The sequence below is a fragment of the Ochotona curzoniae genome, unplaced genomic scaffold (assembly GCF_017591425.1).
Source record: "Ochotona curzoniae isolate NIBS_2020 unplaced genomic scaffold, NIBS_Ocur_1.0 contig_2927, whole genome shotgun sequence".
NCBI lineage: Eukaryota > Metazoa > Chordata > Mammalia > Lagomorpha > Ochotonidae > Ochotona > Ochotona curzoniae.
In genome coordinates this window covers 6,797,624-6,820,303 of record NW_024465654.1, presented here as the reverse complement: position 1 = coordinate 6,820,303, position 22,680 = coordinate 6,797,624, and the positions used below count along the sequence as shown (strand labels likewise).

At 48.4% G+C, this 22,680-nt stretch overlaps 1 protein-coding gene across 4 annotated transcripts; it reads right to left on the bottom strand.

The window, feature by feature from the left end:
• Positions 1 to 2,468: 2,468 nt before the first annotated feature.
• On the bottom strand, positions 2,469 to 22,116 carry IRAK4 (interleukin 1 receptor associated kinase 4). 4 transcript variants are annotated; one of them, XM_040978914.1, is made up of 12 exons: positions 22,085 to 22,116; positions 19,646 to 19,815; positions 17,613 to 17,758; positions 16,185 to 16,352; positions 15,268 to 15,428; positions 13,934 to 13,998; positions 10,497 to 10,611; positions 9,917 to 10,026; positions 7,235 to 7,418; positions 5,965 to 6,102; positions 3,534 to 3,692; positions 2,469 to 3,427 (listed from the first exon to the last, which is right to left on the bottom strand). In XM_040978914.1, the coding sequence occupies exons 2-12, from the start codon at positions 19,804 to 19,806 to the stop codon at positions 3,392 to 3,394; spliced, it is 1,443 nt and encodes a 480-aa protein (XP_040834848.1). In that variant the 5' UTR covers positions 19,807 to 19,815; positions 22,085 to 22,116; the 3' UTR covers positions 2,469 to 3,391. The 4 variants fall into 4 exon arrangements, with proteins under 4 accessions (XP_040834848.1, XP_040834847.1, XP_040834849.1 ...); XM_040978913.1 differs by lacking the exon at positions 22,085 to 22,116 and adding an exon at positions 22,029 to 22,081; XM_040978915.1 differs by lacking the exon at positions 22,085 to 22,116 and having other exon boundaries at positions 2,470 to 3,427; positions 6,040 to 6,102; positions 19,646 to 21,893.
• Between the last annotated feature and the right edge of the window lie 564 nt (positions 22,117 to 22,680).

Here is a 22,680-nt window from a genome sequence, read left to right as displayed (position 1 = left end):
CAAGGGATGGGTTCACCTTCTGCCCAGGCACAGTGTCTTGGATTTCTAACCTCCAAGACCGAAAGGATAAACTAATATCATTTTAAGATGCCTGTGGCAATTAGTTAGAGCAGCCCCTGGGAACTAACACTCTTGTTTGGTAGACTAATATTTGATACATACAGAATTTCCCATGTGCACCTGGTAAGAAAGTAGATTCTGCTATTATTGTGTGGAATGTTTATAGATGTGTTTCAGTGAATTTAATTTTTTTAAAAGATTTATTTATTTATTGGAAAGTCAGATACACAGAGAGGAGGAGAGACAGAGAGGAAGATCCTCCATCTGATGATCAGTGAATTTAATTTATAGTACTATTTAATCTTTGTTTCTGCGTAGTCTGTCTAGTGTCTTTCGTTTGATTCTGAGTTCTGCAGCTGTTACTGAAGTATCGCCTCTATCCCCATCAACGCTGCCGTTCTAGGGTCAGATACTTCCAGGTTTTGTTGGTGCTACAAATGTGTTTGTGGTGATGACATTTTGTCAGGAGCCGTGTACTGTAGCCACACTGAAGCCATTTTGAATATAGAACTATGGGCCAGTGGAAAATCCCTGGCTGGCTAGATGCTTGAGAAAGAAGTTATGAAACTAATCACACACTTAGCTTCAATTGTTTGTAGCAACTGTTTTAGAATATGATTTATGCTGTACCTGCCGACATCTTGTTACTGATTACCTATGCTATTGTTGATATGTTGGTTACTATTGTGGATATGGTGACTGCTCAAGAACAATCGGTCTGGAGACCATGGCTTGCGTCCTAGTTTCTCCTTTCCTCCCTGAGCCTTAGTTACTGAAGAGTATAAAAACCCTCAATTAAAATCAATAAACTGACAGCTTGATCAGACATCCTGTCTTGCTGTCCATTCTTTGTGTCTCTTGTCCCCCAATCTCTCCTAAGTGGTTGCGACCCCCGTTGACTGTCCTGCTGGAAGGGACAACATTTCTTCAAGGACTGACTACTCTGTCATTAGTAATGGCTCTCACCCTTGAAAAAAGGCAGACACGGACAGACACATCCCACCCCCACATGGCTGCAAGTACAGGACTGGGCCTGCTTGAAGCTAGGAACTCCATCTGGGTTCCCAGCATGGCTGGCAGGAACTCACGTATGTACTTGACCTATCGTGTGGTTCCTGGATGTATTAACAAGGTCTGGACTTGAACTAGCACTCCGACGTAGGCGACGGGTGTTCTAAGAAGTATCTTAACCCTGTATGCCACAAGGTGGGCTCCTGGGAATGACTTTCAAAATTTACCTGTTTGCCACTAGCCACTCCAACTGTTTTGCTTATTATTTGTGTGATGTGTTAACTTTCAACCTATTGACATCTTTGAATCTGAAGAAAGTGTAACTTACAGGGCCAGGGTTGTGCAGTGTAACATGTTAAGCCTCTGCTTGGGATGCCTGCACTTCCTTTCAGATGATGGCCCAAGCTCTGGGGTTCTTCACATCCAGGTGGGAGTCCTGGGTAGGGTTCCTGGCTTCAACCTGTTGCACATCAAACTGCTGCAAGAATCTGGGGAGTAAATCAGTGGTTTTCAACCTCACTGTTGCCACTCAGTTGTTCACACAACCGGTGTGCTGAGATCAATGGACCTCCAGGTGGGCCACACTGCCAGGTCTCTCACAGATCATGCTCGTGTTCCACACTAGCTATCAGCACATGCTTGCAAGGGAGTGTCACACGTCCTGCCTGGTGCGGGGTCAGGGCGTGGAGGAGGGCTACCCCTCACGCAGGCTCACAGGTCCATGACAGACCACTCATGGTCAAGGGCATGGAGGACACCCTCATGCAGGCTCACAGGTCCATGACAGACCACTCATGGTCAAGGGCGTGGAGGACACCCTCATGCAGGCTCACAGGTCCATGACAGACCACTCCTGGCTTCTTGCTTCAGATCGTCTCACAGCCAGTCACTGTGGCCACTTGTGGAGTAAATCATTGGATGGAAGATCTTCCTGTCTCTCTTCCTCTCTGTATATTTGACTTTACAATAAAAATAAATACATCTTTAAAAAAAAACCAATATGTAAGCTACAGCCATTATGGGAATGAATAATGGCAAGCCTTGGGTTTCCGTCAATGTATAATTCTTCTATTTTTCAGTGTTTATATTCAGTGAATTCCTTCCTTCTGTTTAAAGAATTTTCAAAGAATATATATCAATTAAGAATTTAGAACTTGGATTGGTTAAAATCATTTAAAAAATCAATTTGTTACTTTTTCCAGAAATTCCATTTATGGTGAAATGAGCTACACCTGGACTGGTAGGAAGAACCTGAGCGGAGATAAGCACTCTGCCAACCCCCAGGGTGTGAGCCCTTCAACGCCGCGCAGCAGGGAGCACGGGCAGACCTATAAACACGCAGGATTACCAGCGGGGCCTCTGCGGCCACTCTGCTGCTGTATAATAAATAACTGCCCATTTGGTGTTCAGTGCAATTCGTTTATTGTCTCACAGTTGGCTATGTAAGAGTGTGGGCACAGCTCGGACGGGCTCTCGTCCTGAGGGTCTCAGAGCTGAGGGGCTGGGTATCGGCACAAGCTCAGAGCGCACCGCTGCGCTCATTCAGGCTGTCAGCAGATTCAGCTACAGGGCCACTCAGTGGGCATTCACTCTTCTGTCCTGCCTAGGAGCTGGAGGACAGCGCCCGGTTCAGAGGCAGCCCGAGGCTTTGGCTGAGGTGGCCCTCTCGACATAGTTCCATCTTCAAGGCCCATGAGACCTGACTGCTAAGGGCTCACCTAACCAGGCCTGGCCCTTCCAGTCCAGGTCAGCTGGGGTGTCGCCTGCACCTACAAAACTTCACTTTTGCCGTGTCACATCAGCCCATCAACAGCCAAGTGAAACTGGGAACACTGCCTGGGAATTCTGGCTTGTAGTGACTGCTGTGACAGCACCTTGAGCACATGAAGCTGTAAGTGTATGACTGTAACAGCTCTCATTATTGTTTCTACAAACTTTTAATTTTACATCACTGCATCATTCAGTTTTCATGATTACATGTCGGAAAGGCAGAGGTAAAAACAAACCAAACCAAACCGAAACAAAGCTCGAAGCAGCCAGCAGGAACGGAGTCCGCCGGGATTCCTCCCGTCTCAGAGCCCTTCGCTCTCCTGGCTAGTCCGGCAGTGCCTGTAGGAACGGAGCCAGACACTGTCCACTGAGCCCTAAGTGCTCACACAGTGGCTCTCTTTAATTAATCTAAGCATTGCAGGCTCAGCTCTGTTTAACCACACAACACTCCACTCTGCTGCCTTGTTAAAAACATTTGGAAAAAAAATTAAGTTTAAAAACTAGTTTAGAAAGCTGTATGAAGAAGCCAGGCACCCACTGCAGTCAAGTTTTAGGAGGGCATCATCTCTTGCAGTAGCTGTTGAACCTTACAAACAAACGGACAGAAGAAAACAAAAGCACCATATCATACACTTAGGAAAGAAGGACCAGCCCCACCCGTCTCACTTTCTCCCCAGGTGTAGAAGACGCACCTTCTTACTGTCCGGCCTCCTGTTCTTCTTCTCATGCAGACACTGACAGGCTACGGAGAACATACTTTCAACTGAGGACGCCTCGGCATCACTCATCTTGGGATCCACGTAATCTTCGATCGTCTTCTCTTCATCCTCAATTTCCTCTTTAATGTCCAGCTTTAAAGGAGTGTTAAGACTTTGTTAGGAGTGTACAATAAAAGTGAAGGAAATGAGAAGACAATTTTTGAATCATCTATTTCATTATCAACATTGACTCTCATTTCCCTATCTTCTTTCATATTTGGGCTGAGAACTGACGACACACAGGGCAAACTGGATAAATGCTTACAGACACATATGCATGTATTCCTGTCGCCCACCTGCCTTCCGCTGCTCGTCCCGTCGGGGTGAGCGACCTGCCCTCATGGGCCCAGCACTGGGCTTATTTCCAGAGGCACCCCGGAGGACAGGTCCCACGACCGCACTCACGCATCACCTCCCTCGCCTGGAAATCTCCCCGGACTCGGTTGTTTACCCAAAAACACAAAAGATGGGAGGGAAATGCAAAGGGCTGGACTCACAGCGTGACCAAGGACAGAGGCGCAGGAGGACATGGGGTGCTGGGTTGAAAGGTAGACCCCAAAACATGGCTATGTGTTTAATGACTGAAACCTGCAAGTGAACTCAGCAAAAACGGGTCTTTGAGGGTTAAACAGCTTGTGATGAGACCATACTACACAATGCTCCAAAGTGGCCAGGTAAGACTCAAAAAGAGGGCAAGAACAGCCCCCGTGGCAGAGGCTGCTGGCATGTGGGCGGCAGCAGTCAGGTGCCCTCCCCTAAGGTCCCCAGAGGGAGCAGGGCCTCGCTGGTAACCCTCATTTCAGACTTCTGGCCTCCAGGGCTGTGACAATACATGTCTGTCACTTAAGTCACCACTTTGTGGTCATTTTTACACCACAGGAAACTAATGCAATGGACAACATTTTATGAGACATGAATCCAAACTTTTCAAAAACTAGTTTTCAAAATGTTGACAGCAGCAGAACTCAACTGACCGCTTTACCCGTGAAATCCCATTATCTCTGGGGTGGGAGAGACACGGCTTGGCCCGCCCACCTCTCACAGTGGGGCAGGGGTTTAAGTCTCGGCTCTGCTTCTGGTTCCGAGCTTCCTGCTAAGGTGCAGCCTGCAGGGCAGCAGGGACCAGTCATGTAGCTGGAATCCTACATCCATCTGGCACACTGGATCGAGTGCCTGGCTCCCACATGGGCACAGGGTCCCAAGGCTTTGAGTCATCCTCCACTGCTTTCCCAGGCCACAGGCAGGGAGCTGGATGGGACGTGGAGCAACTAGGACACAAACCGGTGCCCTTATGGGATTCCGGCGCTTCTAAGATGAGGATTTGGCCATTGAGCCATCATGCTGAGCCCTTGAGGCTTTCACATATTGTGAATGTGAAAAAAAAAATATTAAGCCAAACAATGGGCCATGCAGACAGGCAGGCCTTGTTTAAAAAATATCAGCTCAGGGGCCCGGCGCGGTGGCGCAAGTGGTTAAAGGTCCTCGCCTTGCACGCCCGGGATCCCATATGGGCGCCGGTTCTAATCCCGGCAGCCCCACTTCCCTTCCAGCTCCCTGCCCGTGGCCTGGGAAAGCAGTTGAGGATGGCCCAAGGCTTTGGGAACCTGCACCCGCGTGGGAGACCCGGAAAGAGGCTCCTGGCTTCGGATCGGCATAGCATCGGCCCGTTGCGCTCACTTGGGGAGTGAATCATCAGACGGAAGATCTTCCTCTCTGTCTCTCCTCTCTGTATATCCGCCTTTCCAATGAAAAAAATAATAAAAATAAATCTTTAAAAAATATATATCAGCTCAAATTAGTGAAACACCAGGGTCTAACCTCAACCCTCCTTTTCCCCTTGTCTTGTAGCTTTTCTTGGGAAGAGAGGGTGCAGGAGGTGGAAGTGAGCTTCTGTTGCTTTACCCAAAGCCAAGTGCCAGGAACTCATTCCAGGCCGACCACACGGGTGGTAGTGGGTCAACTCCTAGAGCCATTATCTACTGTTTGCTACGATAAACATTAGTGGAAACTGCAACTGGGAGCACAGCTGGCACAGACCCCGGCACTGTGATATGGGCCGTGGGCATGCAAACGGGCACATTGTTCTGATGCAAATTTGAATAAAAGCCATATTTTTCCTTTTTGGACTAAAAAGGCTATTAGCAATCATCTTGAAAATGACAAAAGAATCCTCAGAGGCCAAGGGGATCTTTTAGTCCCAAGCACACTTTACCAGAGAAGGATCAGAGAACACACAGACGACTCCGGCTGCACCGGCCGTCATGGCAGAGCTGACATTAGAAATGTTTCCTGCTCTTTCCATGTGTCACCATGTGACTGCCAGTGGAGAATGTCACCTGCAGGTGCCAAAGGGAGCTGTATACACCTGCAGGTGCCAAAGGGAGCTGTATACATCAGGGCCGCACAGAGGAAGGGATGGGAACAAGTGAATTCCAATTACTAATAACTGAGGCTCACGGTGTTCATCCACAGCTGGAAGTCCAGTTATTATTTCCAGCAACACCTGTGAAGACAGAAACAGACCATTAACAGAGGAACCAGAGCAACTGCAAGGAACACGGATCTGAGCTTCTCTGCACAAATCACATCTTTTAGTGGAAAGAACGTGAGCTGTGGAGCTGCCCCATCATCCTCCCTCGCAGGTAACCCGGATGCTACCATGCCCACAGCAACAGAGCTCTGCGACTGGCCCTGAGGCACAGGGAGTTAAGCCACTGTCCGCAATGGTATCTTATATGAGAGTCAGTCAAAGTCCTGCATGCTGCACTCTGGTCCAGCTCCCTGCTAATGCACCAGGGAGGGCAGTGGAGGATGGTCCCTGTACTCGGGTCCCTGTTAGCCACAGGCGCAGGACGGAGTTCCAGGCTCCAGGCTTCAGTCTGCTCCAGCCCAGCCTTTGCGGCCATTTCTGGAGAGAACCAGTAGATGGATGATCTTTTTGTCTTCTTGTCTTTCACTTTCTCTAACTCTTCTTTTCAAATAAAAAAATTTTTTTTGTAAAACAAACAAAACAAAACAAAACTCTGCTACACAAGCTCTGTGAACTCCTAAACTTTTCCTGTCGTGCAGAGGTTTCTTCATACGAACAACTATTCCAAACTCTTGGAGAACATCCGTTTCTAAACACAGCATATTCTGCAAACCTATGCCATAATTTTATAAAGCTACACTTCCATTTGCACAACATACGGAAACAAATAAGATACAGAAAAAGTTCCCACTTTCTGCAACCACTTACATATACGCCCTACTTTCTCTCCAGGATTATCACGAGCAAAGAGGTGGAGCAGAAAACACCACACAGCCTGCAAGTAGAGCATATACTATACACCACATGGCACGACTCACTTCCTCTGACCGGAGAGGAGAGGTGACAAATTCATGATTTCAAAAGTCAACTCAGTTGTTTCACACATTGGGGGAAGTTTCTATAAACCCAGGCATAACTAGGGCTTAGTGTGAACATCAGATTTTCTTTTCTTTTCTTTTTTTTGTATTTTTAGCTTTAATTTAGCTAACATTTTAACATTAACATTTAGCTAAGCAAAGTAGTATTTTAATATTCCGCAACTTCACAGCTAGGGCAGAATGACTGCCATTATCAAGTACATATTAATGACACATGAGCTACTCACCACACCAAAGCTGTAAATGTCAGATTTGGATGTTATTTCTCCTCGCAAAGCCTCAGGCGCCATGTAAGCTGTTGTTCCCATAATTCTGCTGGTCATGACCGTCTGGGCAAGCTTCTCAGACGCACGCGCAAGCCCAAAGTCAGATATTTTGGCAGTAAAATCTTCATCTAATAAGATATTTGCACTGAAAAAAATTGAAGGTTTAGAGAAGTGATTGTCTTCCTTAGATTGAAGTATGCCTGCAGAGTATTTCAGAAAGCCTGCCATTCGTGTAAATAGATCGAGAGCTCAAACTGTAACAAAAGGGAAATAATCTCCTTCCTTTGTCTCCTGAGGAAAAATCAGAGGCAAACATTTTCACTATTCCACAAGTGACTTACAGATCCCACGGCCCAAGTCTGGGACCCTGCTCCCACATATGAGCAACTCTTGGCTGTTGGCTCTGGCCCAGCTCGGCCCAGCTACCGTGGCCCTTTGGGGAGAGAACTAGAGGGCAGATCTCTGTCTTTCTCTCTCCATCTGTTTTTGTGTAACTCTGCCTTTCAAACACATAAAACAAGTCTTTTAAAAAACTAAAGCCTCTCAATTATTCATTTGTTTATAGCACTTTGTCCCATCTGTAATCTTTGAAGCCGTAAGATTCAGGGCCAAAAGATCTTCATTTTATACATTCATAGTCTTGCTCAATAAAGCCTTATTAAAAATAATTTCATATTTTGTAGTAGAAATGCTACAAAAGTGGCACATGTAGCCAAAAATGCTACATGTGGCATGGGGGTGAGAAGTGAAATCCACAGAATATTGTCTATGTCTCATGCATGTGAATAATTTCTTTAAAAAGCAATAAATGCTCATAATTATTAGATTAATTTGAAAGAGAGAACCATGAGCCTGCACGAGCTGTGGAAAACTCCCAGGAGAGGGTGAGAGTTGTGCAGGGCTTCCCACAAGATGACGGCTTCACAGTGAGAGGTAGTCCAGGCAACCGAGCAGGGCATTGCAGAGTGCTCTAGGGTGACGCCAGCATGAAAGCACGTGGTGTGCAGGGTCAGGATTGAGAAACTCGTGTCCTTCAGTGTGAGAGCAACAGGAACCAGCTGAAGATGTCCGCTGTGGATGACAACTTAGCAATGCAGCGATGGACTCGTAAGAACTGCTATAGGCTGGCTTCAGGTTCATGGAGAAGGGTTACAGTAAGGCAAAGGAAAGACAATGAGGGTTTCAACAGCACAAGACTGTATGGGTGAGCAGGAAGTGCAAAGTTCATGGCTGACGCAGCTGAACTGTGGCATCTGCACAGGCAGCAGAAGTCACGAGCCTGGGGGACAGTGCTGGAGGGACTTCGCCAATCAGCAGGGAAGCAGGTAGGTCTCCACAAGGAGTTGTTGAAGACAGAGGTCCCGATCGGGAGGCTCCTGTGGGATGCTCCAGGTGAGCTGACTCTGGGCTGTGGCCATGGACAGCAGAATCTCACCTACAGAGTCGGAGACAAGGGAAGAGCATGCAACAGGACACGGGGCAGCAAGGGAAGGACAGGAGCAAAGCAGACCTGAGCATGACAGCGCTGCTGACTCTCACCTGAGTCACACCCTCTGCCTGAGCCCCTTGCTACATGGGGCATGGACAATGGCAGCTTTCTTACACACTGCTTCCTTATCTCTGCAGGGCCCGTGCGGTGGAGCAGCCAGCTGAGCCTGGTATTCCCTACTGGAGTACCAGCATGAGCCTTGGCTGGCCTGCTTCTGACCCAGCTTCATGCCCAGGCTCCTGGGAAGGCAGCACATGATGCCAGAAGCACCTGGGACCCTGTCACCCTGTCATCCAGGCAGGAGACCAAGACAGAGCTCCTGGCTTCTGCTGCTCCAGCACCATCTGTTACCGGGAGTGAGGCTGTCAATGGAAAATTTATCTCTTTTTGTCCATCATTCTGCACTCCAAACACATAAACCTTTACAAAACAAAGAAGTAATCTCTGCAACACTTAGATATGACACATTCCAGGTTAATTTTCAGTGTATCTCACTACACGTCAGAGTTCTATGGGATTCAACTCCTGCCATCCCCGTCATTTCTCTGAAGACGCCCTGTGCCTGTCACAATGCTGATGCATGTCATTGCTTACCCCAGCACACGCATGGTTCCCTTCACAGACACACTCCTTCTGTTGAGAATGCTGTTCTTGCATGGCTGTCCTCATGTCATGCAGACTTACTGCTGCCTCATTTACTGGATTTCAGCTTAATGTTAGCACTGTTACTATACACTAAAATTGCAGAATTTTGTGCTAATCTGATTGAAGTCCATGCTGCATAAGCTGCTTTTGCCAACTACCCCATCCATATCTTGTCAACTGTAAGGAGTCCTTAACAGGAAGACAAAAAGCAGACAAGAAAGCACCCACACAGGGGGACAGCAGTTCAGGAAAGTAAAGTGACCCCAGACCAAGAGAGTGTCAGGCCTCCACAGGGCTGAGTGGTCAAGGACAGAGCAACATGCTCCAAAGCAAAGAGCATGGCTTAGTGGGATGAGTCCGGCCGGCAGGAGCCAGGCCTGTGGGACAGAGTTCAGAGGTCATCTGTGGGAAGAGCAGGCAGAGGCTAATGCTGCCGACAGGGAAGAAAACAGTGAGCATGGCAGTCTTCGAAGGCCACCGTCTCCAAGCTCTTCAAGAGCAGCACTTACCTTTTAATATCTCTATGAATATGATGGTTTTCATGTAAAAAACTGATGCCATTTGCAGCACCCCGAGCGATGTTGCATCTCGTGGCCCAAGAAAGCGGTGCAGTATCATCCTTACAGAGAAACAACCAGTCAGAAAGAGCAGGGCAGAAACGGTCTACGGAAAATACGTAACAGGAAATACGGCTGCACTTTAACAGGTTTGCAGGAAATAAACATCTCTTCATTCCATTTTCTCACAGACTTTTTGACATATCTTCATTTATTTTAGCAACAAGTAAAAATGATGTATTACTACGAATTTAAGATCATAAATGTTTAAAACTTCTTAAAGACCAAATAGGTCAGCATTTCTTGTTTGAAGATAAAATACAAAGTAGAATCTTGAAAATCTAGCCTTGAAGTTTACAATTGAGATGAAGTATAGGAGCGGCTACCTCAGCGGTGCACAAATCATCTGTACGATGTCCTAGAGCAGGAAGACGCCAAGGTAAATGCGGGTTAAGCGACCCCAGCACAAAGGAACACCGATATTCTGGCAAGGAGACAGAAAGCTGCATGGCCAGATGACCAGGGGCCTCACCACGCAGGACAGTCTGTCCAGCAACGAGCCGTTGGGCATGTAGACATACACAAGGCACAGGTCATCTCCATCCTTTGAGAAACCAAGCAGTTCTACCAAGTTTTCATGCTGGCACCTACGATAGTTCACAGAGAAAAACTATCACATTAAATACTTACAAACTCAGTTGTAGATCAAAAGTTACTCAATTGGGAGTTTTAAAATGACAGGAAAACTGTGCTATATATCATTAATAAGTCATGTATAGTATCTTTTTTTTTTTAAGATTTATTTATTTCTATTTGTTGGTAAGTAGTTATTTTTTCAGTCAATATAATCCACATTAGAAGTAACATTTCTTCCGGTTTATACTACAACTTTAATGATTCAGACCACTGGAAGGCCTAGGCTGATGATTATCTATGTAGAGCAGAATTCATGTCTGTTCAAACTTTGCTGATAACACTGACAAGTTAGCCAATACACCAAAGCACTGCTGTACAGACAAAGAATTTGCACATGTGATCTCCAATCATAGGTGATTATTTAGGCCTTAGTCTGAGCTTTAGACTCAAAAATAACACGAAACAAAACAAACAAAAAACCCAGAGTTGTGCTAAAACAAGCACATTTCTGGGACCAAAAGAAAGCCGGTCAGGCTCAGAATCCAAAGTCTCACTGCCTCTTGCATCCATTGACCTGAGACTCACCACGCACACCTGCCCCATGCAGGAAACGCTGCCTGTGAGGATGAGCTGGGCAAGTGGAGGTCAGAGCTGAGAGCCACACCTTGCACGTGCTAAGTGGTCCTCTCAGGTGCCTTTTCATCCTGTCCATTCACAATGTTCTACAATCTGGCCCTTTCATTACGCCCATCAGACCTGCTCCGCTCTGGTAAAAATCTTAGCACAAGGTCAAGCAGGAGGTTCTCCATTTGCCACCAGGTTAGCACATTTTCAGCATGAGAAGTCAACACCAAGTCTGAGGTAAGTGATCTGCTCTGTCCACACAAAAACTCACTGAAGTTCCGCTATCATCCCACTTGACAGAGAGAAAAGTAACGAGCAGAACTGAGTTAGGCAAAAAGATTGATACCTAAAACAGTTAACAATATTCAGTGGTGGTGAGGGAGCAGCGAAGTTTGATGCTTTAATTATTTACTAGTTAAAGGTTTATTCACTGACTTGGGAGGCAGAGCTACACAGAGAGGAAGAGAAAGTCAGAGGTCTTCTAGTCACTGATTCACTCCCCAGGCTGCTGCAGAGGCAGGGGCCGGGCCAGGGTGAGGTCAGTGGTGGGCAAGTTTTTCTGCGTGACCCAAGTAGGTGCAGGGTCCTAAGCATCTCAGCCATCCTGTGCTGCTTTCCCAGACATATCATCAGCAAGCTGGAACACAAGTAGGGCAGCTGGGACCTGACGAACCACATGGCATTCTGGCATCACAGGCAGGGGTACGACCTACTTCACCAGGATGCCAGCCCCAAAGTCTGATATCTGAGCACACAGCTGACCATTACTCTGGTGGCTCAAGTTGTGGTGCAGTGGAAATGAACCAGCAAGTGAGAGCTCCCTCCTACCCTTCAAATAAACAGATACATATTTTAAAATGACCATTAGCTATCTATAAAGACATCTAGATAACTATTTGGAAAGCCTTTAAAAATTTATGCATACTGAACTACTAACTCTTCTTCTAGGAATTCATTCTCAGGAAACATAATTGCACTTAAAGATTTATGTACAAAGAACTTTAAAGATGCTTTAATTTTTTTTTAAGATTTATTTATTTTCATTACAAAGTCAGAAATACAGAGAGGAGGAGAGACAGAGAGGAAGATCTTCTGTCTGATGATTGACTCCCCAAGCGAGTGCAACAGCTGGTGCTGTGCCGATCCGAAGCCGGGAACCAGGAACCTTTTCCAGGTCTCCCATGTGGGTGCAGGGTCCCAAAGCATTGGGCCGTCCTCGACTGCTTCCCTAGGCCACAAGCAGGGAGCTGGATGGGAAGTGGCGCTGCTGGGATTAGAACCGGTGCCCATATGGGATCCCGGCGCGTTCAAGGTGAGTACTTTAGCCGCTAGGCCACGCCATCGGGCCCAAGATGCTTTAATTTATAATATCAAATATTTAAAGCAAATATAGGGTGACAGCCAATCAAATATGATCCTAATGCATGCTGTAATACTGTACATTTTAAATTTCAAACTTCTAAAAGTCTTGATGCATAGGGAACCCCTGATTGCATCATAAAACAGACGCCAAGATATGAGCAATGGTTCTTGGTGCACATGTGAGGTGCTCTCCGTTGCTGTCAAACAATTACTGCTCGTATTAGCCACTCTGCACAGGTCAGTCTGGGACTGGAATGTGACGACAGGGGTGAGGGAAAGAAAAGTGGTTTGGTCCTTCCAGTGTATCTATTTTACTGCTCATACATTCATTCCAGTCTATTCTTCTTGAGGTTAAGGAACTACAACTGGTGACTTTAAGGCAGAGGACTAATGTGTGAAACTTGGAAAATCCTATTAGGATTCAGATCCAAAGCTCAGGCTTTGGATTACAATCCTATTAGTCAGAACTTACTGGCTGTGTGACCTTGGCAGGTTATTTTAGTCTCTGTTTAAAAGAAAGAAGCATGGTTGAAGAGTTGTTGTGAAGGTTAGGATTAGGTAAGACTACCCATAAAAAGTACACGGGACAGGGCCTGAGGGACTGCAGGCACTCAAATGTCACCCATTCAATTATGAGAATAAATACCTTGCTCTGGCCCTCTTCCATTCCTGCTGGTGCCCAACACAGTCCAGTTCACAGGGTGATGCTTTCTAAGCAACCTTGCACCCTTCCCAGCTCCTCAATGGCAACCAGCTTCTACCAAAGGCCTACTGTATAAATGGGCCTTTTGAGAGCCCAGAACAACAGCTCAGAGCCTTGCATGTGTCGGGATAAGATGGGCACCAGTTCATGTTCCAGCAGATCCACTTCCCACCCAGCTCCCTGCTTGTGGCCTGGAAAAGCAGTGGAGGACGGCCCAATGCCTTGGGACATCCATGTGGGAGACCTGGAGGAGGCTCCTGGCTCCTGGCTTTACATCAGCTCAGCTCCAGCTGTTGCAGCCACTTAGGGAGTGAACAAACAGATGGAAAATTTTTCTGTCTTTCCTTCTCTGCAGATCTGCTTTTCGAATAAAAATAAGAAAATATTAAAAAAAAAAAAGCGGGGAGGGGCTCTTGAAATTATCTCTACAATCCATAGCTCATGAATTCTAGGAATAGAAAACATGGCAATGGAAGATAGCTGAAATTCCATAAAATTTTACTTTGATTTTAAATATTGCTGTTTAATTTACAGGCAGGTAAATAAGTAGGCAAGGAAATGCAGAGATGAAAATATTTTAAATTCCTGTTGTCTTATTGCTATACCTTGATTTCATGTACCTGCATGCAATTTCAGGCACTTACGTTGCCATTACTTTTATTTCTTGTTCAAACTGTTGCCTCAGTTCTTCAGTACTAATATCAACCATCTGGGAAAAAAAATAAGTATGTAATACAATAACCATTGTAAGCATATAATACAATAACTGTTGGCTCAGCTGAAGATTTTGATTTTAAAAAACAGGTCTTATTTACTGTATGGAACAACTGAGATAAATAAATATTAGTATTTTGCCTTATGCTTTATGACTAGTTATTGAAGGAAAAGAAAAACACCCTACTAAGTCATTTTTGTACCAAAATGAAAAAAAAAAGAGCAATATTTAGTCATATTAACTACATAAGAAATTGAGGAAAAGTTACATGTAACAGAAAGCTTAAGCAAATTTGAATGTAAAAGAAATCAAAAGCCTATGAAAGCATTTTCCAGATACGTTTCACAGTAATTAATTTATCATCTGCCGATACATTTTGATATTTTTAGGATCCAACTGTACATTTAGAATAGAACAAGTAAGAGAAAACTACTCTGTAGAAATAAGTAGGAAGGTACAGACCAGAAACATTTCAATCTTTTTCCTTAATGCATGTTTTCTAAATTTTATTTTTAGATGAAAAATCTTGCAGAATTTTCTGAGGAGTTGGCCTTTTTATCCTTGAGCACACACGAAGTACTACAGGAAGCGGAGCATCTCTAACCACAGGTACAATCTAAGCGTCGTGTGCATAGCTGCACTTCCCTAGTGACAGCTCCCAAGCTCTCAATGATTTTCCAACGTCAGAGCCAGGCTCGTGGCGTGGGCTCTGCTGCTGCCTGTTGACACTGCTCCCCTTCCAGCCCGCTCCCTACTCATGTCCTGCCAACCAGTGTCTGACAGTTCCTGGACTCAAACGGAAGCTCCTGCCTTCGGCTTGTTCGGCCCAGCCGTGGCCTCTGCGGCCAGCTGGGAAAGGAGTTGGCAAACAGGACCTCCCTGCTCCCTGCGTCTCCTCTCCGTCGCTAGGCCCTACAGACAAATACTTTTCTTTCTTTCATAAAAAAAAAAGAAAGAAAAGAAACCCAAAACTAAAACCATGAATTTAGATTGGGTTTATTTACAGAAAACACATGCCGAATAGTGTGCCTCCTAAAGATTAACTTCAACCCTGTGACGCAGAAGCCGCTCAGTGCCCGCTCAGTGCCCGCCCAGTGCCCGCTCAGTGCCCGCTCAGTGCCTGCCCAGTGACCGCTCAGTGCCCGCCCAGTGACTGCTCAGTGACCACTCAGTGCCCGCCCAGTGCCCGCTCAGTGCCTGCCCAGTGACCGCTCAGTGCCCGCCCTTGCTGCTCTCCGGGGGCGGGGGGGGCGGGCTACTCACCGCTGCAAGCTTCTTCACGGCCACGGGGGTGTCGCGCACACAGCCTTTGTACACCACGCCAAACCCCCCCTCGCCCATCTTGTGGCCACCAACCGACACGGGTCTTTCATCAAAGTTATTGGTGATACTCTTCAATTCATAAAATGAGAAATTGTGAAAACCTGTAATGTTAATAAGACAGGGGAAATGTGCTTAAACAAAAAGGGAATTACTTCCAATAATTCCACGATTTTCTGAACTCAGAGTCTTACTTATACATGCAAATATTTACACGTTCAGATTAGGCAGGAAGGATGAGGTTAGACCATTATTAAAATACGAAGTGTGTGTTCTAACTTAAAAGATTTTTATTTGCTGATTCTACTCACATTCGGAAGTCTAGTCCTGGCTTGGGTGGGCCTGGGCTCCCACCCCAAGTACTCATCACATGTTTTCTGTAAGAACACGTACATGTGTTTCTGGTAGATTCCGTGGTTTTCTGCCTATCCAACTGCCTGCACTCGCCCACCACACAGTGATCAACACAGTGAAGACAGCTACAAAACAGCTACTGCTTCTGCCAGAGAGGAGTGACTCATTTTGAATGCTATTCTTTTTCAAAGTGTTGTTTGAAAGGCAGAAGACAGAGATCCTCCACCTGCTAACTCATTTTCCAAACACGAGAGACAAGGCTGGGCCAAGGCAAACCAGGCAACTACAGCTCAACCCAGGCCTTCCGCGTGGGGCAGGCACCCGAGTACTCGAGCTGTCACCTGCTGGCCCAGAGAGCGCCACAGCCAGAAGACGGCACCAGGAAGTGAGGCACGGTGATTCATGACACGAGCACCCCACGGAGGGTCTAACCACTGTCCCCAGTGTCCCCTTCCACCCTGGCCTTTGCAAACCCTCGAGCGGAAAGCAGTGAGAACGTGACTTACGTGTGTCACTGTCTTCTAGACTTGCACTGGCTGCACTTGAGGAGTCGGGGGGAGGACTCCGTTCAGGGGTCACAGACGTCTTGTCCTTGCCATGGAAAGGGACTGGTTTCTGCGGCACAGTTACAGCTGTCTCAGGAGGGAGTGTGCTGACAGCTTTGGGGACAGCATCTGCCAGAAGAAATAAGGCACAAATCGTCCTTCCATGGAAAAAATCATTTCCGACAAAGTTAAACCAGGAGCATGGTTCACTTATTACCACTTCAATTCTCAGAGTGCACAGCCCAAAGCAGAGCTGCCGAGGACGGGTTTCTAAGTCGTGACAAGGATGGACAGAGGGCAGGGTGGCATGCTCACCAGGGCAGGGCATGCTCACCAGGGCAGGGCAGGGCAGCATGTTCACCAGGGCAGGGCGGCATGCTCACCAGGGCAGGGCAAGGCAGCATGTTCACCAGGGTAGGCAGGGCAGCATGTTCACCAGGGCAGGGCAGCATGCTCACCAGGACAGGGCAGGGCAGCATGTTCACCAGGGCAGGGCGGCATGCTCACCAGGGCAGGGCAAGGCAGCATGTTCACCAGGGTAGGCAGGGCGGCATGCTCACCAGGGCAGGGCAGGGCAGGGCGGCATGCTCACCAGGGCAGGGCAGGGCAGGGCAGGGCGGCATGCTCACCAGGGCAGGGCAGCATGTTCACCAGGATAGGGAAGCATGCTCACCAGGGCAGGGCAGGGTAGGGCAGGGCAGGGCAGGGCGGCATGCTCACCAGGGCAGGGCAGGGCAGTATGCTGACCAGGGCAGGGCAGGGCAGGGCGGCATGCTCACCAGGGCAGGGCAGCATATTCACCAGCTGGCTCTTGGACTACCCACATCAGGCCCTGAAGCACTTGCTTAAGAATGCAGAACTGGAACCCAACCCAGAATTCAAGTATGTCCACAATACAGCCCAGGAATAACTAACGCAGCAAAAATTCTCAGTTGACTCACGCACGATAAAGCCGGAGAACCACGAGAGTAAGTGGCAGCTAAGAGGAGGAAGTAAGGAAACGGAAGAGAGCAACTAGATACCGAGCCACCAGAGTAAATGTAGGGAGGTCGTGATCACAGTCCCCTCAGGAGGGGAGCTGAAGACGAAAAACAGCGAGAGCTCAGAAGCAGAACTAACGCCCCACGGTCTGCACTAGGTACCGGAGGCCTACATCCTTCTGAACTTTCCACCAGCACAAAACTACTTTCCTGGTGGGACACAACTCAACAGCGAGGCTCCCCCACAGAGCAGCAGAGTTCATGGCAGCCCACGCTGGGGTGCTCGGAGAGGTGGGGCCAGCGAAGGGGTTCCGAAATGCAAGGACTTCCACTATAAAACCAGAAATGTCTCTCCTGCCGCCACGCGCCTTCTCACTAAACAGCCGACACCTGCTCACGCTCAGTTTACCTGGCAGCAAAAGACTCGCGGGAGCAAAAAACTCATTTTGGATCAAAAGATCCACAAGGTCACCAACTGTGCAGTTCGTCGTGCCCCAGTCAAACAGTAACTCGCAAGTGGGGCTTTTTCCAGCTTGAAGTAATGCTTCAAACCTCCTTAAAAGCAAGCAACAAAGAAGCAAAATCAGTAAGTCCAATTCATGTAGCTGGCTCACCCATCACTCCTGTTATGTGTATTCAAGGGAACAGACAGCAAGGCACACAGGGAGAAACGCGCAGAGCAACCGCAGGAAGAGGGAACGGGCAGCTCTGACAGCGGAGGCCCGGCGGGAGCTAACTCCTTTCCCGTGCTTAAAGACACTCTGTGGGTTTCCACCTTATCTCCACGGGCACTCTGTACAGTCAACAGGGACGCTGTCGGGAGCGCACCTCACATTTTTGTCTTTACAGAAGACTCTTTCCTCAGTAATTCATACGTAATTTCTGGACAACATCTTCAGTGCCTCAGAATCTTCTGCTTGCCCCATTCATTAACACGCAAATACAGCTTTTGACACAGGCTTTAACTGCAATGACCGACAGTAAAATCTGCATTTATATTTTACACAACAGCAAGCAGACAGGAGCGGAGCAGAAGATGCTGTCAAACAAATTCGTAAGATTAAGCTTTTATTCTTTTAAAAGATTTATTTGGGCCTGGCGCGGTGGCACGGTGGTTAAGGTCCTCGCCTTGCACGCCCGGGATCCCATATGGGCGCCGGTTCTATCCCGGCGGCCCCGCTTCCCTTCCAGCTCCCTGCCTGTGGCCTGGGAGAGCAGTCGAGGACAGCCCAAAGCTTTGGGACCCTGCACCCGCGTGGGAGACCTGGAAGAGGTTCCTGGCTTCGGATCGGCATAGTATCAGCCGCTGCGCTCACTTGGGGAGTCAATCATTGGATGGAAGATCTTCCTCTCTGTCTCTCCTCTCTGTATATCCGCCTTTCCAATAAAAGGCGGTAAAAGGTAAAAGAGAGAGAAGGAGAGACAGAGAGAAAGATCTTCTGTTTGGTGGTTCACTCCCCAAATGCCTGCAACAGATGGAGCTGAGCTGATTCAAAGCCAGCAGTCCAGAGCTTCTTCCAGGTCTCCCATGCAGGTGCAGGGTCTCAAGACTTTGGGCCGTCCTCAACTGCTTTCCCAGGCCACAGGCAGGGAGCTGGGTGGGAAGCGGGGCAACTGGGACATGAATTGGGATCCTGATGCATCCAAGGTGAAGACTGAGCCACTGAGCCACAAGCTAAGCTTGCTGTTCTTGGTTGTATTTGCTTCAAAGCAACAACTTTCAAATCCATTTGAATGACTCCCCAAATACGTTGTCAGAATGCATCAGTCACCTAGTTGAAAATGCAGAAGTTACTAAAGTCTTGAAGCAATCTTCAATTTCCTTGTTCCCTCAATTTGGGAACAAGAATTGTGAGACATACTGAACCATTCTGGGCTTGCCAGAGACCATGAACAAAGGTGAGACCCTAGGTTCTAACCTCAAAAACCTAGTTTGCAGGATGACATTATCAGCTTAGCTGACATACTGGAACACAAACTGCACAAAAGATAAGATTCCTGCGGTTAAGCATCCTGACTCAACTGGCTAATCCTTTCTTTGCAAGTACCAGGATCCCATATGGGCACCAGTTCATGTCCTGGCTGCTCCACTTCCCACCCAGCTCCCTGCTTGTGGCCTGGGAAAGCAGCAGAGGATGACCCAAAGCTTTGGGACCCTGCATCCATGTGGGAGACCTGGAAAAAGCTCCTGACAGCTGCCTTTGATTCAGGTTAGCTTTGGGCATTGCAGCCATTTGAGCAGTGAACCAGACAATGGGAGCTTTTATAATGTATAAATCAGCCTTTCCAAAAAACATATTATAACTAAATAAATCTTGAAGAAGAGGAGCATTCCTAACACCATGATTTCCTCCACATGAGTTCATACGAAACAGCAGACACCTACAAACCCATGCAGATGTTGATGTGACAATTTGGAAAAGAAAAAGAACTTCATGTCACCTGATGTGGAACTGATTGTATCGGTCATCCCCAGATGGCTTTTTAATAGACGCAGCTAATTTCTTCCATCCTTCTTGAGGATCAATAAAATCTGACAGCTTTCGGATCAGTCCAACGTTGAGGCAGCGCACATATGTTGACGGTGCTATGGGTTTATTCATCTTCTACGCCTAAAATACGGAAAATACTCCTTAATCACGGTGGTTTTGGAGACACACCTTGCCCTTTTATGCATCATAGGAAATGTTGGAAACAAACAATACCAAAGTCAACTAGCTGATAGAAATTAAAATTGTATTTGTTTAATCGGAGGACTTTTTTCCGATACTGAGGTTTTCTAAGTGAAATTTACAATAAGGAGAAAAACTTTGACTGTCAGAATATTCCTTTCAGCATATCCAGGAATCAAATCTCTTAAAAATAAGATTTACCTCTGTATTTAAAACATGTTTCTCAATCAGTACTTATAAGTACTAACAATTCATGTAATAGTCTTTATAGAAATAAATAAAAAGTTTACTGAAATAACATCCTAGTATTCAAAGATAAGGCCCATCTACCAGCTTTTCACCTGGCAGGCACTCTCTGGAATCCTGCATCATTTTGAGTTTATGAAATCTGTCTGATGGCTTTTCCTTAACACACCCAAAGCTGTGGCTCACTTGGAGCTTGTCCCCATATTTCTGCTATTCAGTCCTGGGGAGCTGCAGGCAGAGACAAATCTCCCGATGCGACCCGGACATCAGCCTGCTGAAGGCGCTCTCCGGACGGAGTGAGTGAAGCCTGTCCCAGGGACCTGCCCCTGCCGCGCATCCTTCTCCCTGCCCTAGAGACCGGCCTGCCCTGTCCACACTCCTCACTCCAAGTATGTGGCGAAAGCTCCTTTCAATTAAGACAGATACTCTGCATCATTTCTGCTTCTCTGTATATTTCTATTTTTAGAAAAATCACTTTCTGAAGTAAATAATGCATTTATACGGCACAAAATTCAAAAGCAGGAAGAGCATGAAGCAAACCTCTCGGCACCCCAGAGTTCTAAGTTAGTAGGGTTTCAGTTCTTCTCTTCGGCACCTGGTCTTAACATCTAAGCCTGTCCACTTGCTCTCCCCCCGTCGGTCTCCCATCCCTGCACACGACCTTGCACCTGCCTGCACTGTTCTCACTGCATCCCGCACAATTCTTTAAGCTCCACGAGTTCGGTGGCCAAACCAAATTTTTTCAGTAACAGATAATTAGGACTTGTCCATGTTATTGCTGTTAGAATTCATTTCGGGAATGGATGAAACCATCACATGGTACCACACTAAGTGACTCATATATTTCACTATATTATAACTTTCCCTGCATTGTGCATTTCTATGGACTTTTTAAACACTTTTCATGTTTATGGTTTTAATGGTGGTTTTTCTTTTCTACCTTGCTCATCCTCATTTTCAGTGATAAAATACAGTATTTATACAAAAAAAAATGAAAAAGATTCCTGTTTCAAACTGCTCTAGGCGTAGTTAAGCATACTCAGGATTGCAGAGGCTGCTCAGGGCTTACTGCACACAAATGCGGAGATAACTGCCTCCGGGTTACTTCCTCACACCAGGAGCCACAGCTAACCAAACAGAGTTTGAAATAAGCCAACTGGGACAAGTACGAGGGGCCAGGTGGCCACAGCAAATACACCAAGACCAGAACCTTCCTGCGGAACCAGCAGGAAGCTCAACTACATGTGTGTGGACACGCGTGTGCCTCACATCGGGGCTCCAGGACGGAGGCCGGCCAGGCACCCCGGGGGGAGCTGAGTGTGTGGGGACCCCCAGCACCCCCAAGGGTCAGGTGAGAGCTGGGGCGCGCAGCTGGGCCGGGGCAGTGCTCGGCCTGTGGAAAGCAGACAGCCAACAGCCGAGACACTCTGCAGGTGCCACGGCCTGCTCTGCCAGGGCACAGGGAGCCACAACAGGCAGCCAGGAGCGTTCACAGAGTTCTGGGTTAGCCCCGCGTTCCGCTAGCGAGGGTGCGGCAGGGGGCCTGGGGAAAGGGCCGAGCCCTCAGCCCTCCCACGGATGCCTTCGCTTGGCGCTCAAGGAAAACCCGCAGGCCCGCCGTCCATGCTCCCGTGGCCACCACACTAACTCCCCGGGCCCTTCTCCCGCTGGCCATCCCGCCTCTCCCGCGGGACGCCGCGCCGTGTCCAGCCGAGGGCCCCGAGGGGCGGCACCCCGGACCTGCGGCCCCACAGCAGCCACGCAAGGCTCCCTCAGCCCCTCGCCCAGCGCCCTCAGCGCCCCGCGCACTTCCCACACGCTCACATCCCCGCCCGCCGCTCCGTTCCCGGAAGCCGGCTGCCCGAGGCCGGCCCGCCTGGCCTCCCCGCGGGAGCGCGCCTCCGTACCCGGGGCCGTGCGAGGCGGACGGCGCCCGGACCCCTGGGCGCCCACCGCGGCTTACCTGCAGGGTCCAGGCTGAGGGAGGGGCCGAGGCTGAGGGAGGGGCCGAGGCTGAGGGAGGGGCCGAGGCTGAGGGAGGGGCCGAGGCTGAGGGAGGGGCCGGGCTCGGGCCGGCGGGCACGCCCCCGCCACGCCCCGCCGCGCCACACCCAGTCGTGCCCCGCCCCCGCCGGCTCGTCATTGGATGGGGAACTACCGGATGGTGTCTGTCCCTTTTCAAAGCTTTCTTCCGGGCATGCGCACTGCGCCTCTGCCGGGCATTAGCGGTCGGTGCGTACGGCTGGCCCAGCTGGCCAGGTAAGGTGTCTGGGGAGAAGCGCTGGCCCCGCGTGGCCGCTCGCCTTGCTAGCACGGAGGCCGCCTCGGGACGTCGCACCCCGTCCGTCAGGGCCGCGTGCCGCCCACCTCACGGACGGACAACAAAGAATTTTTTAGGAAGAACTGGCTAGACATGTTTTGTGGGAAGCTAAATAGCATTGTGTGTGTGTGAAAGAGGACGCCCCCAGCGGGGTGGCCTGTTGGTTGGATGCCTTCTCTGGGGTTGACTGAGGGCGCCGCTGCACCCCTCGGCTAGGAGCGTGGGCGAGAGCTGCCTCT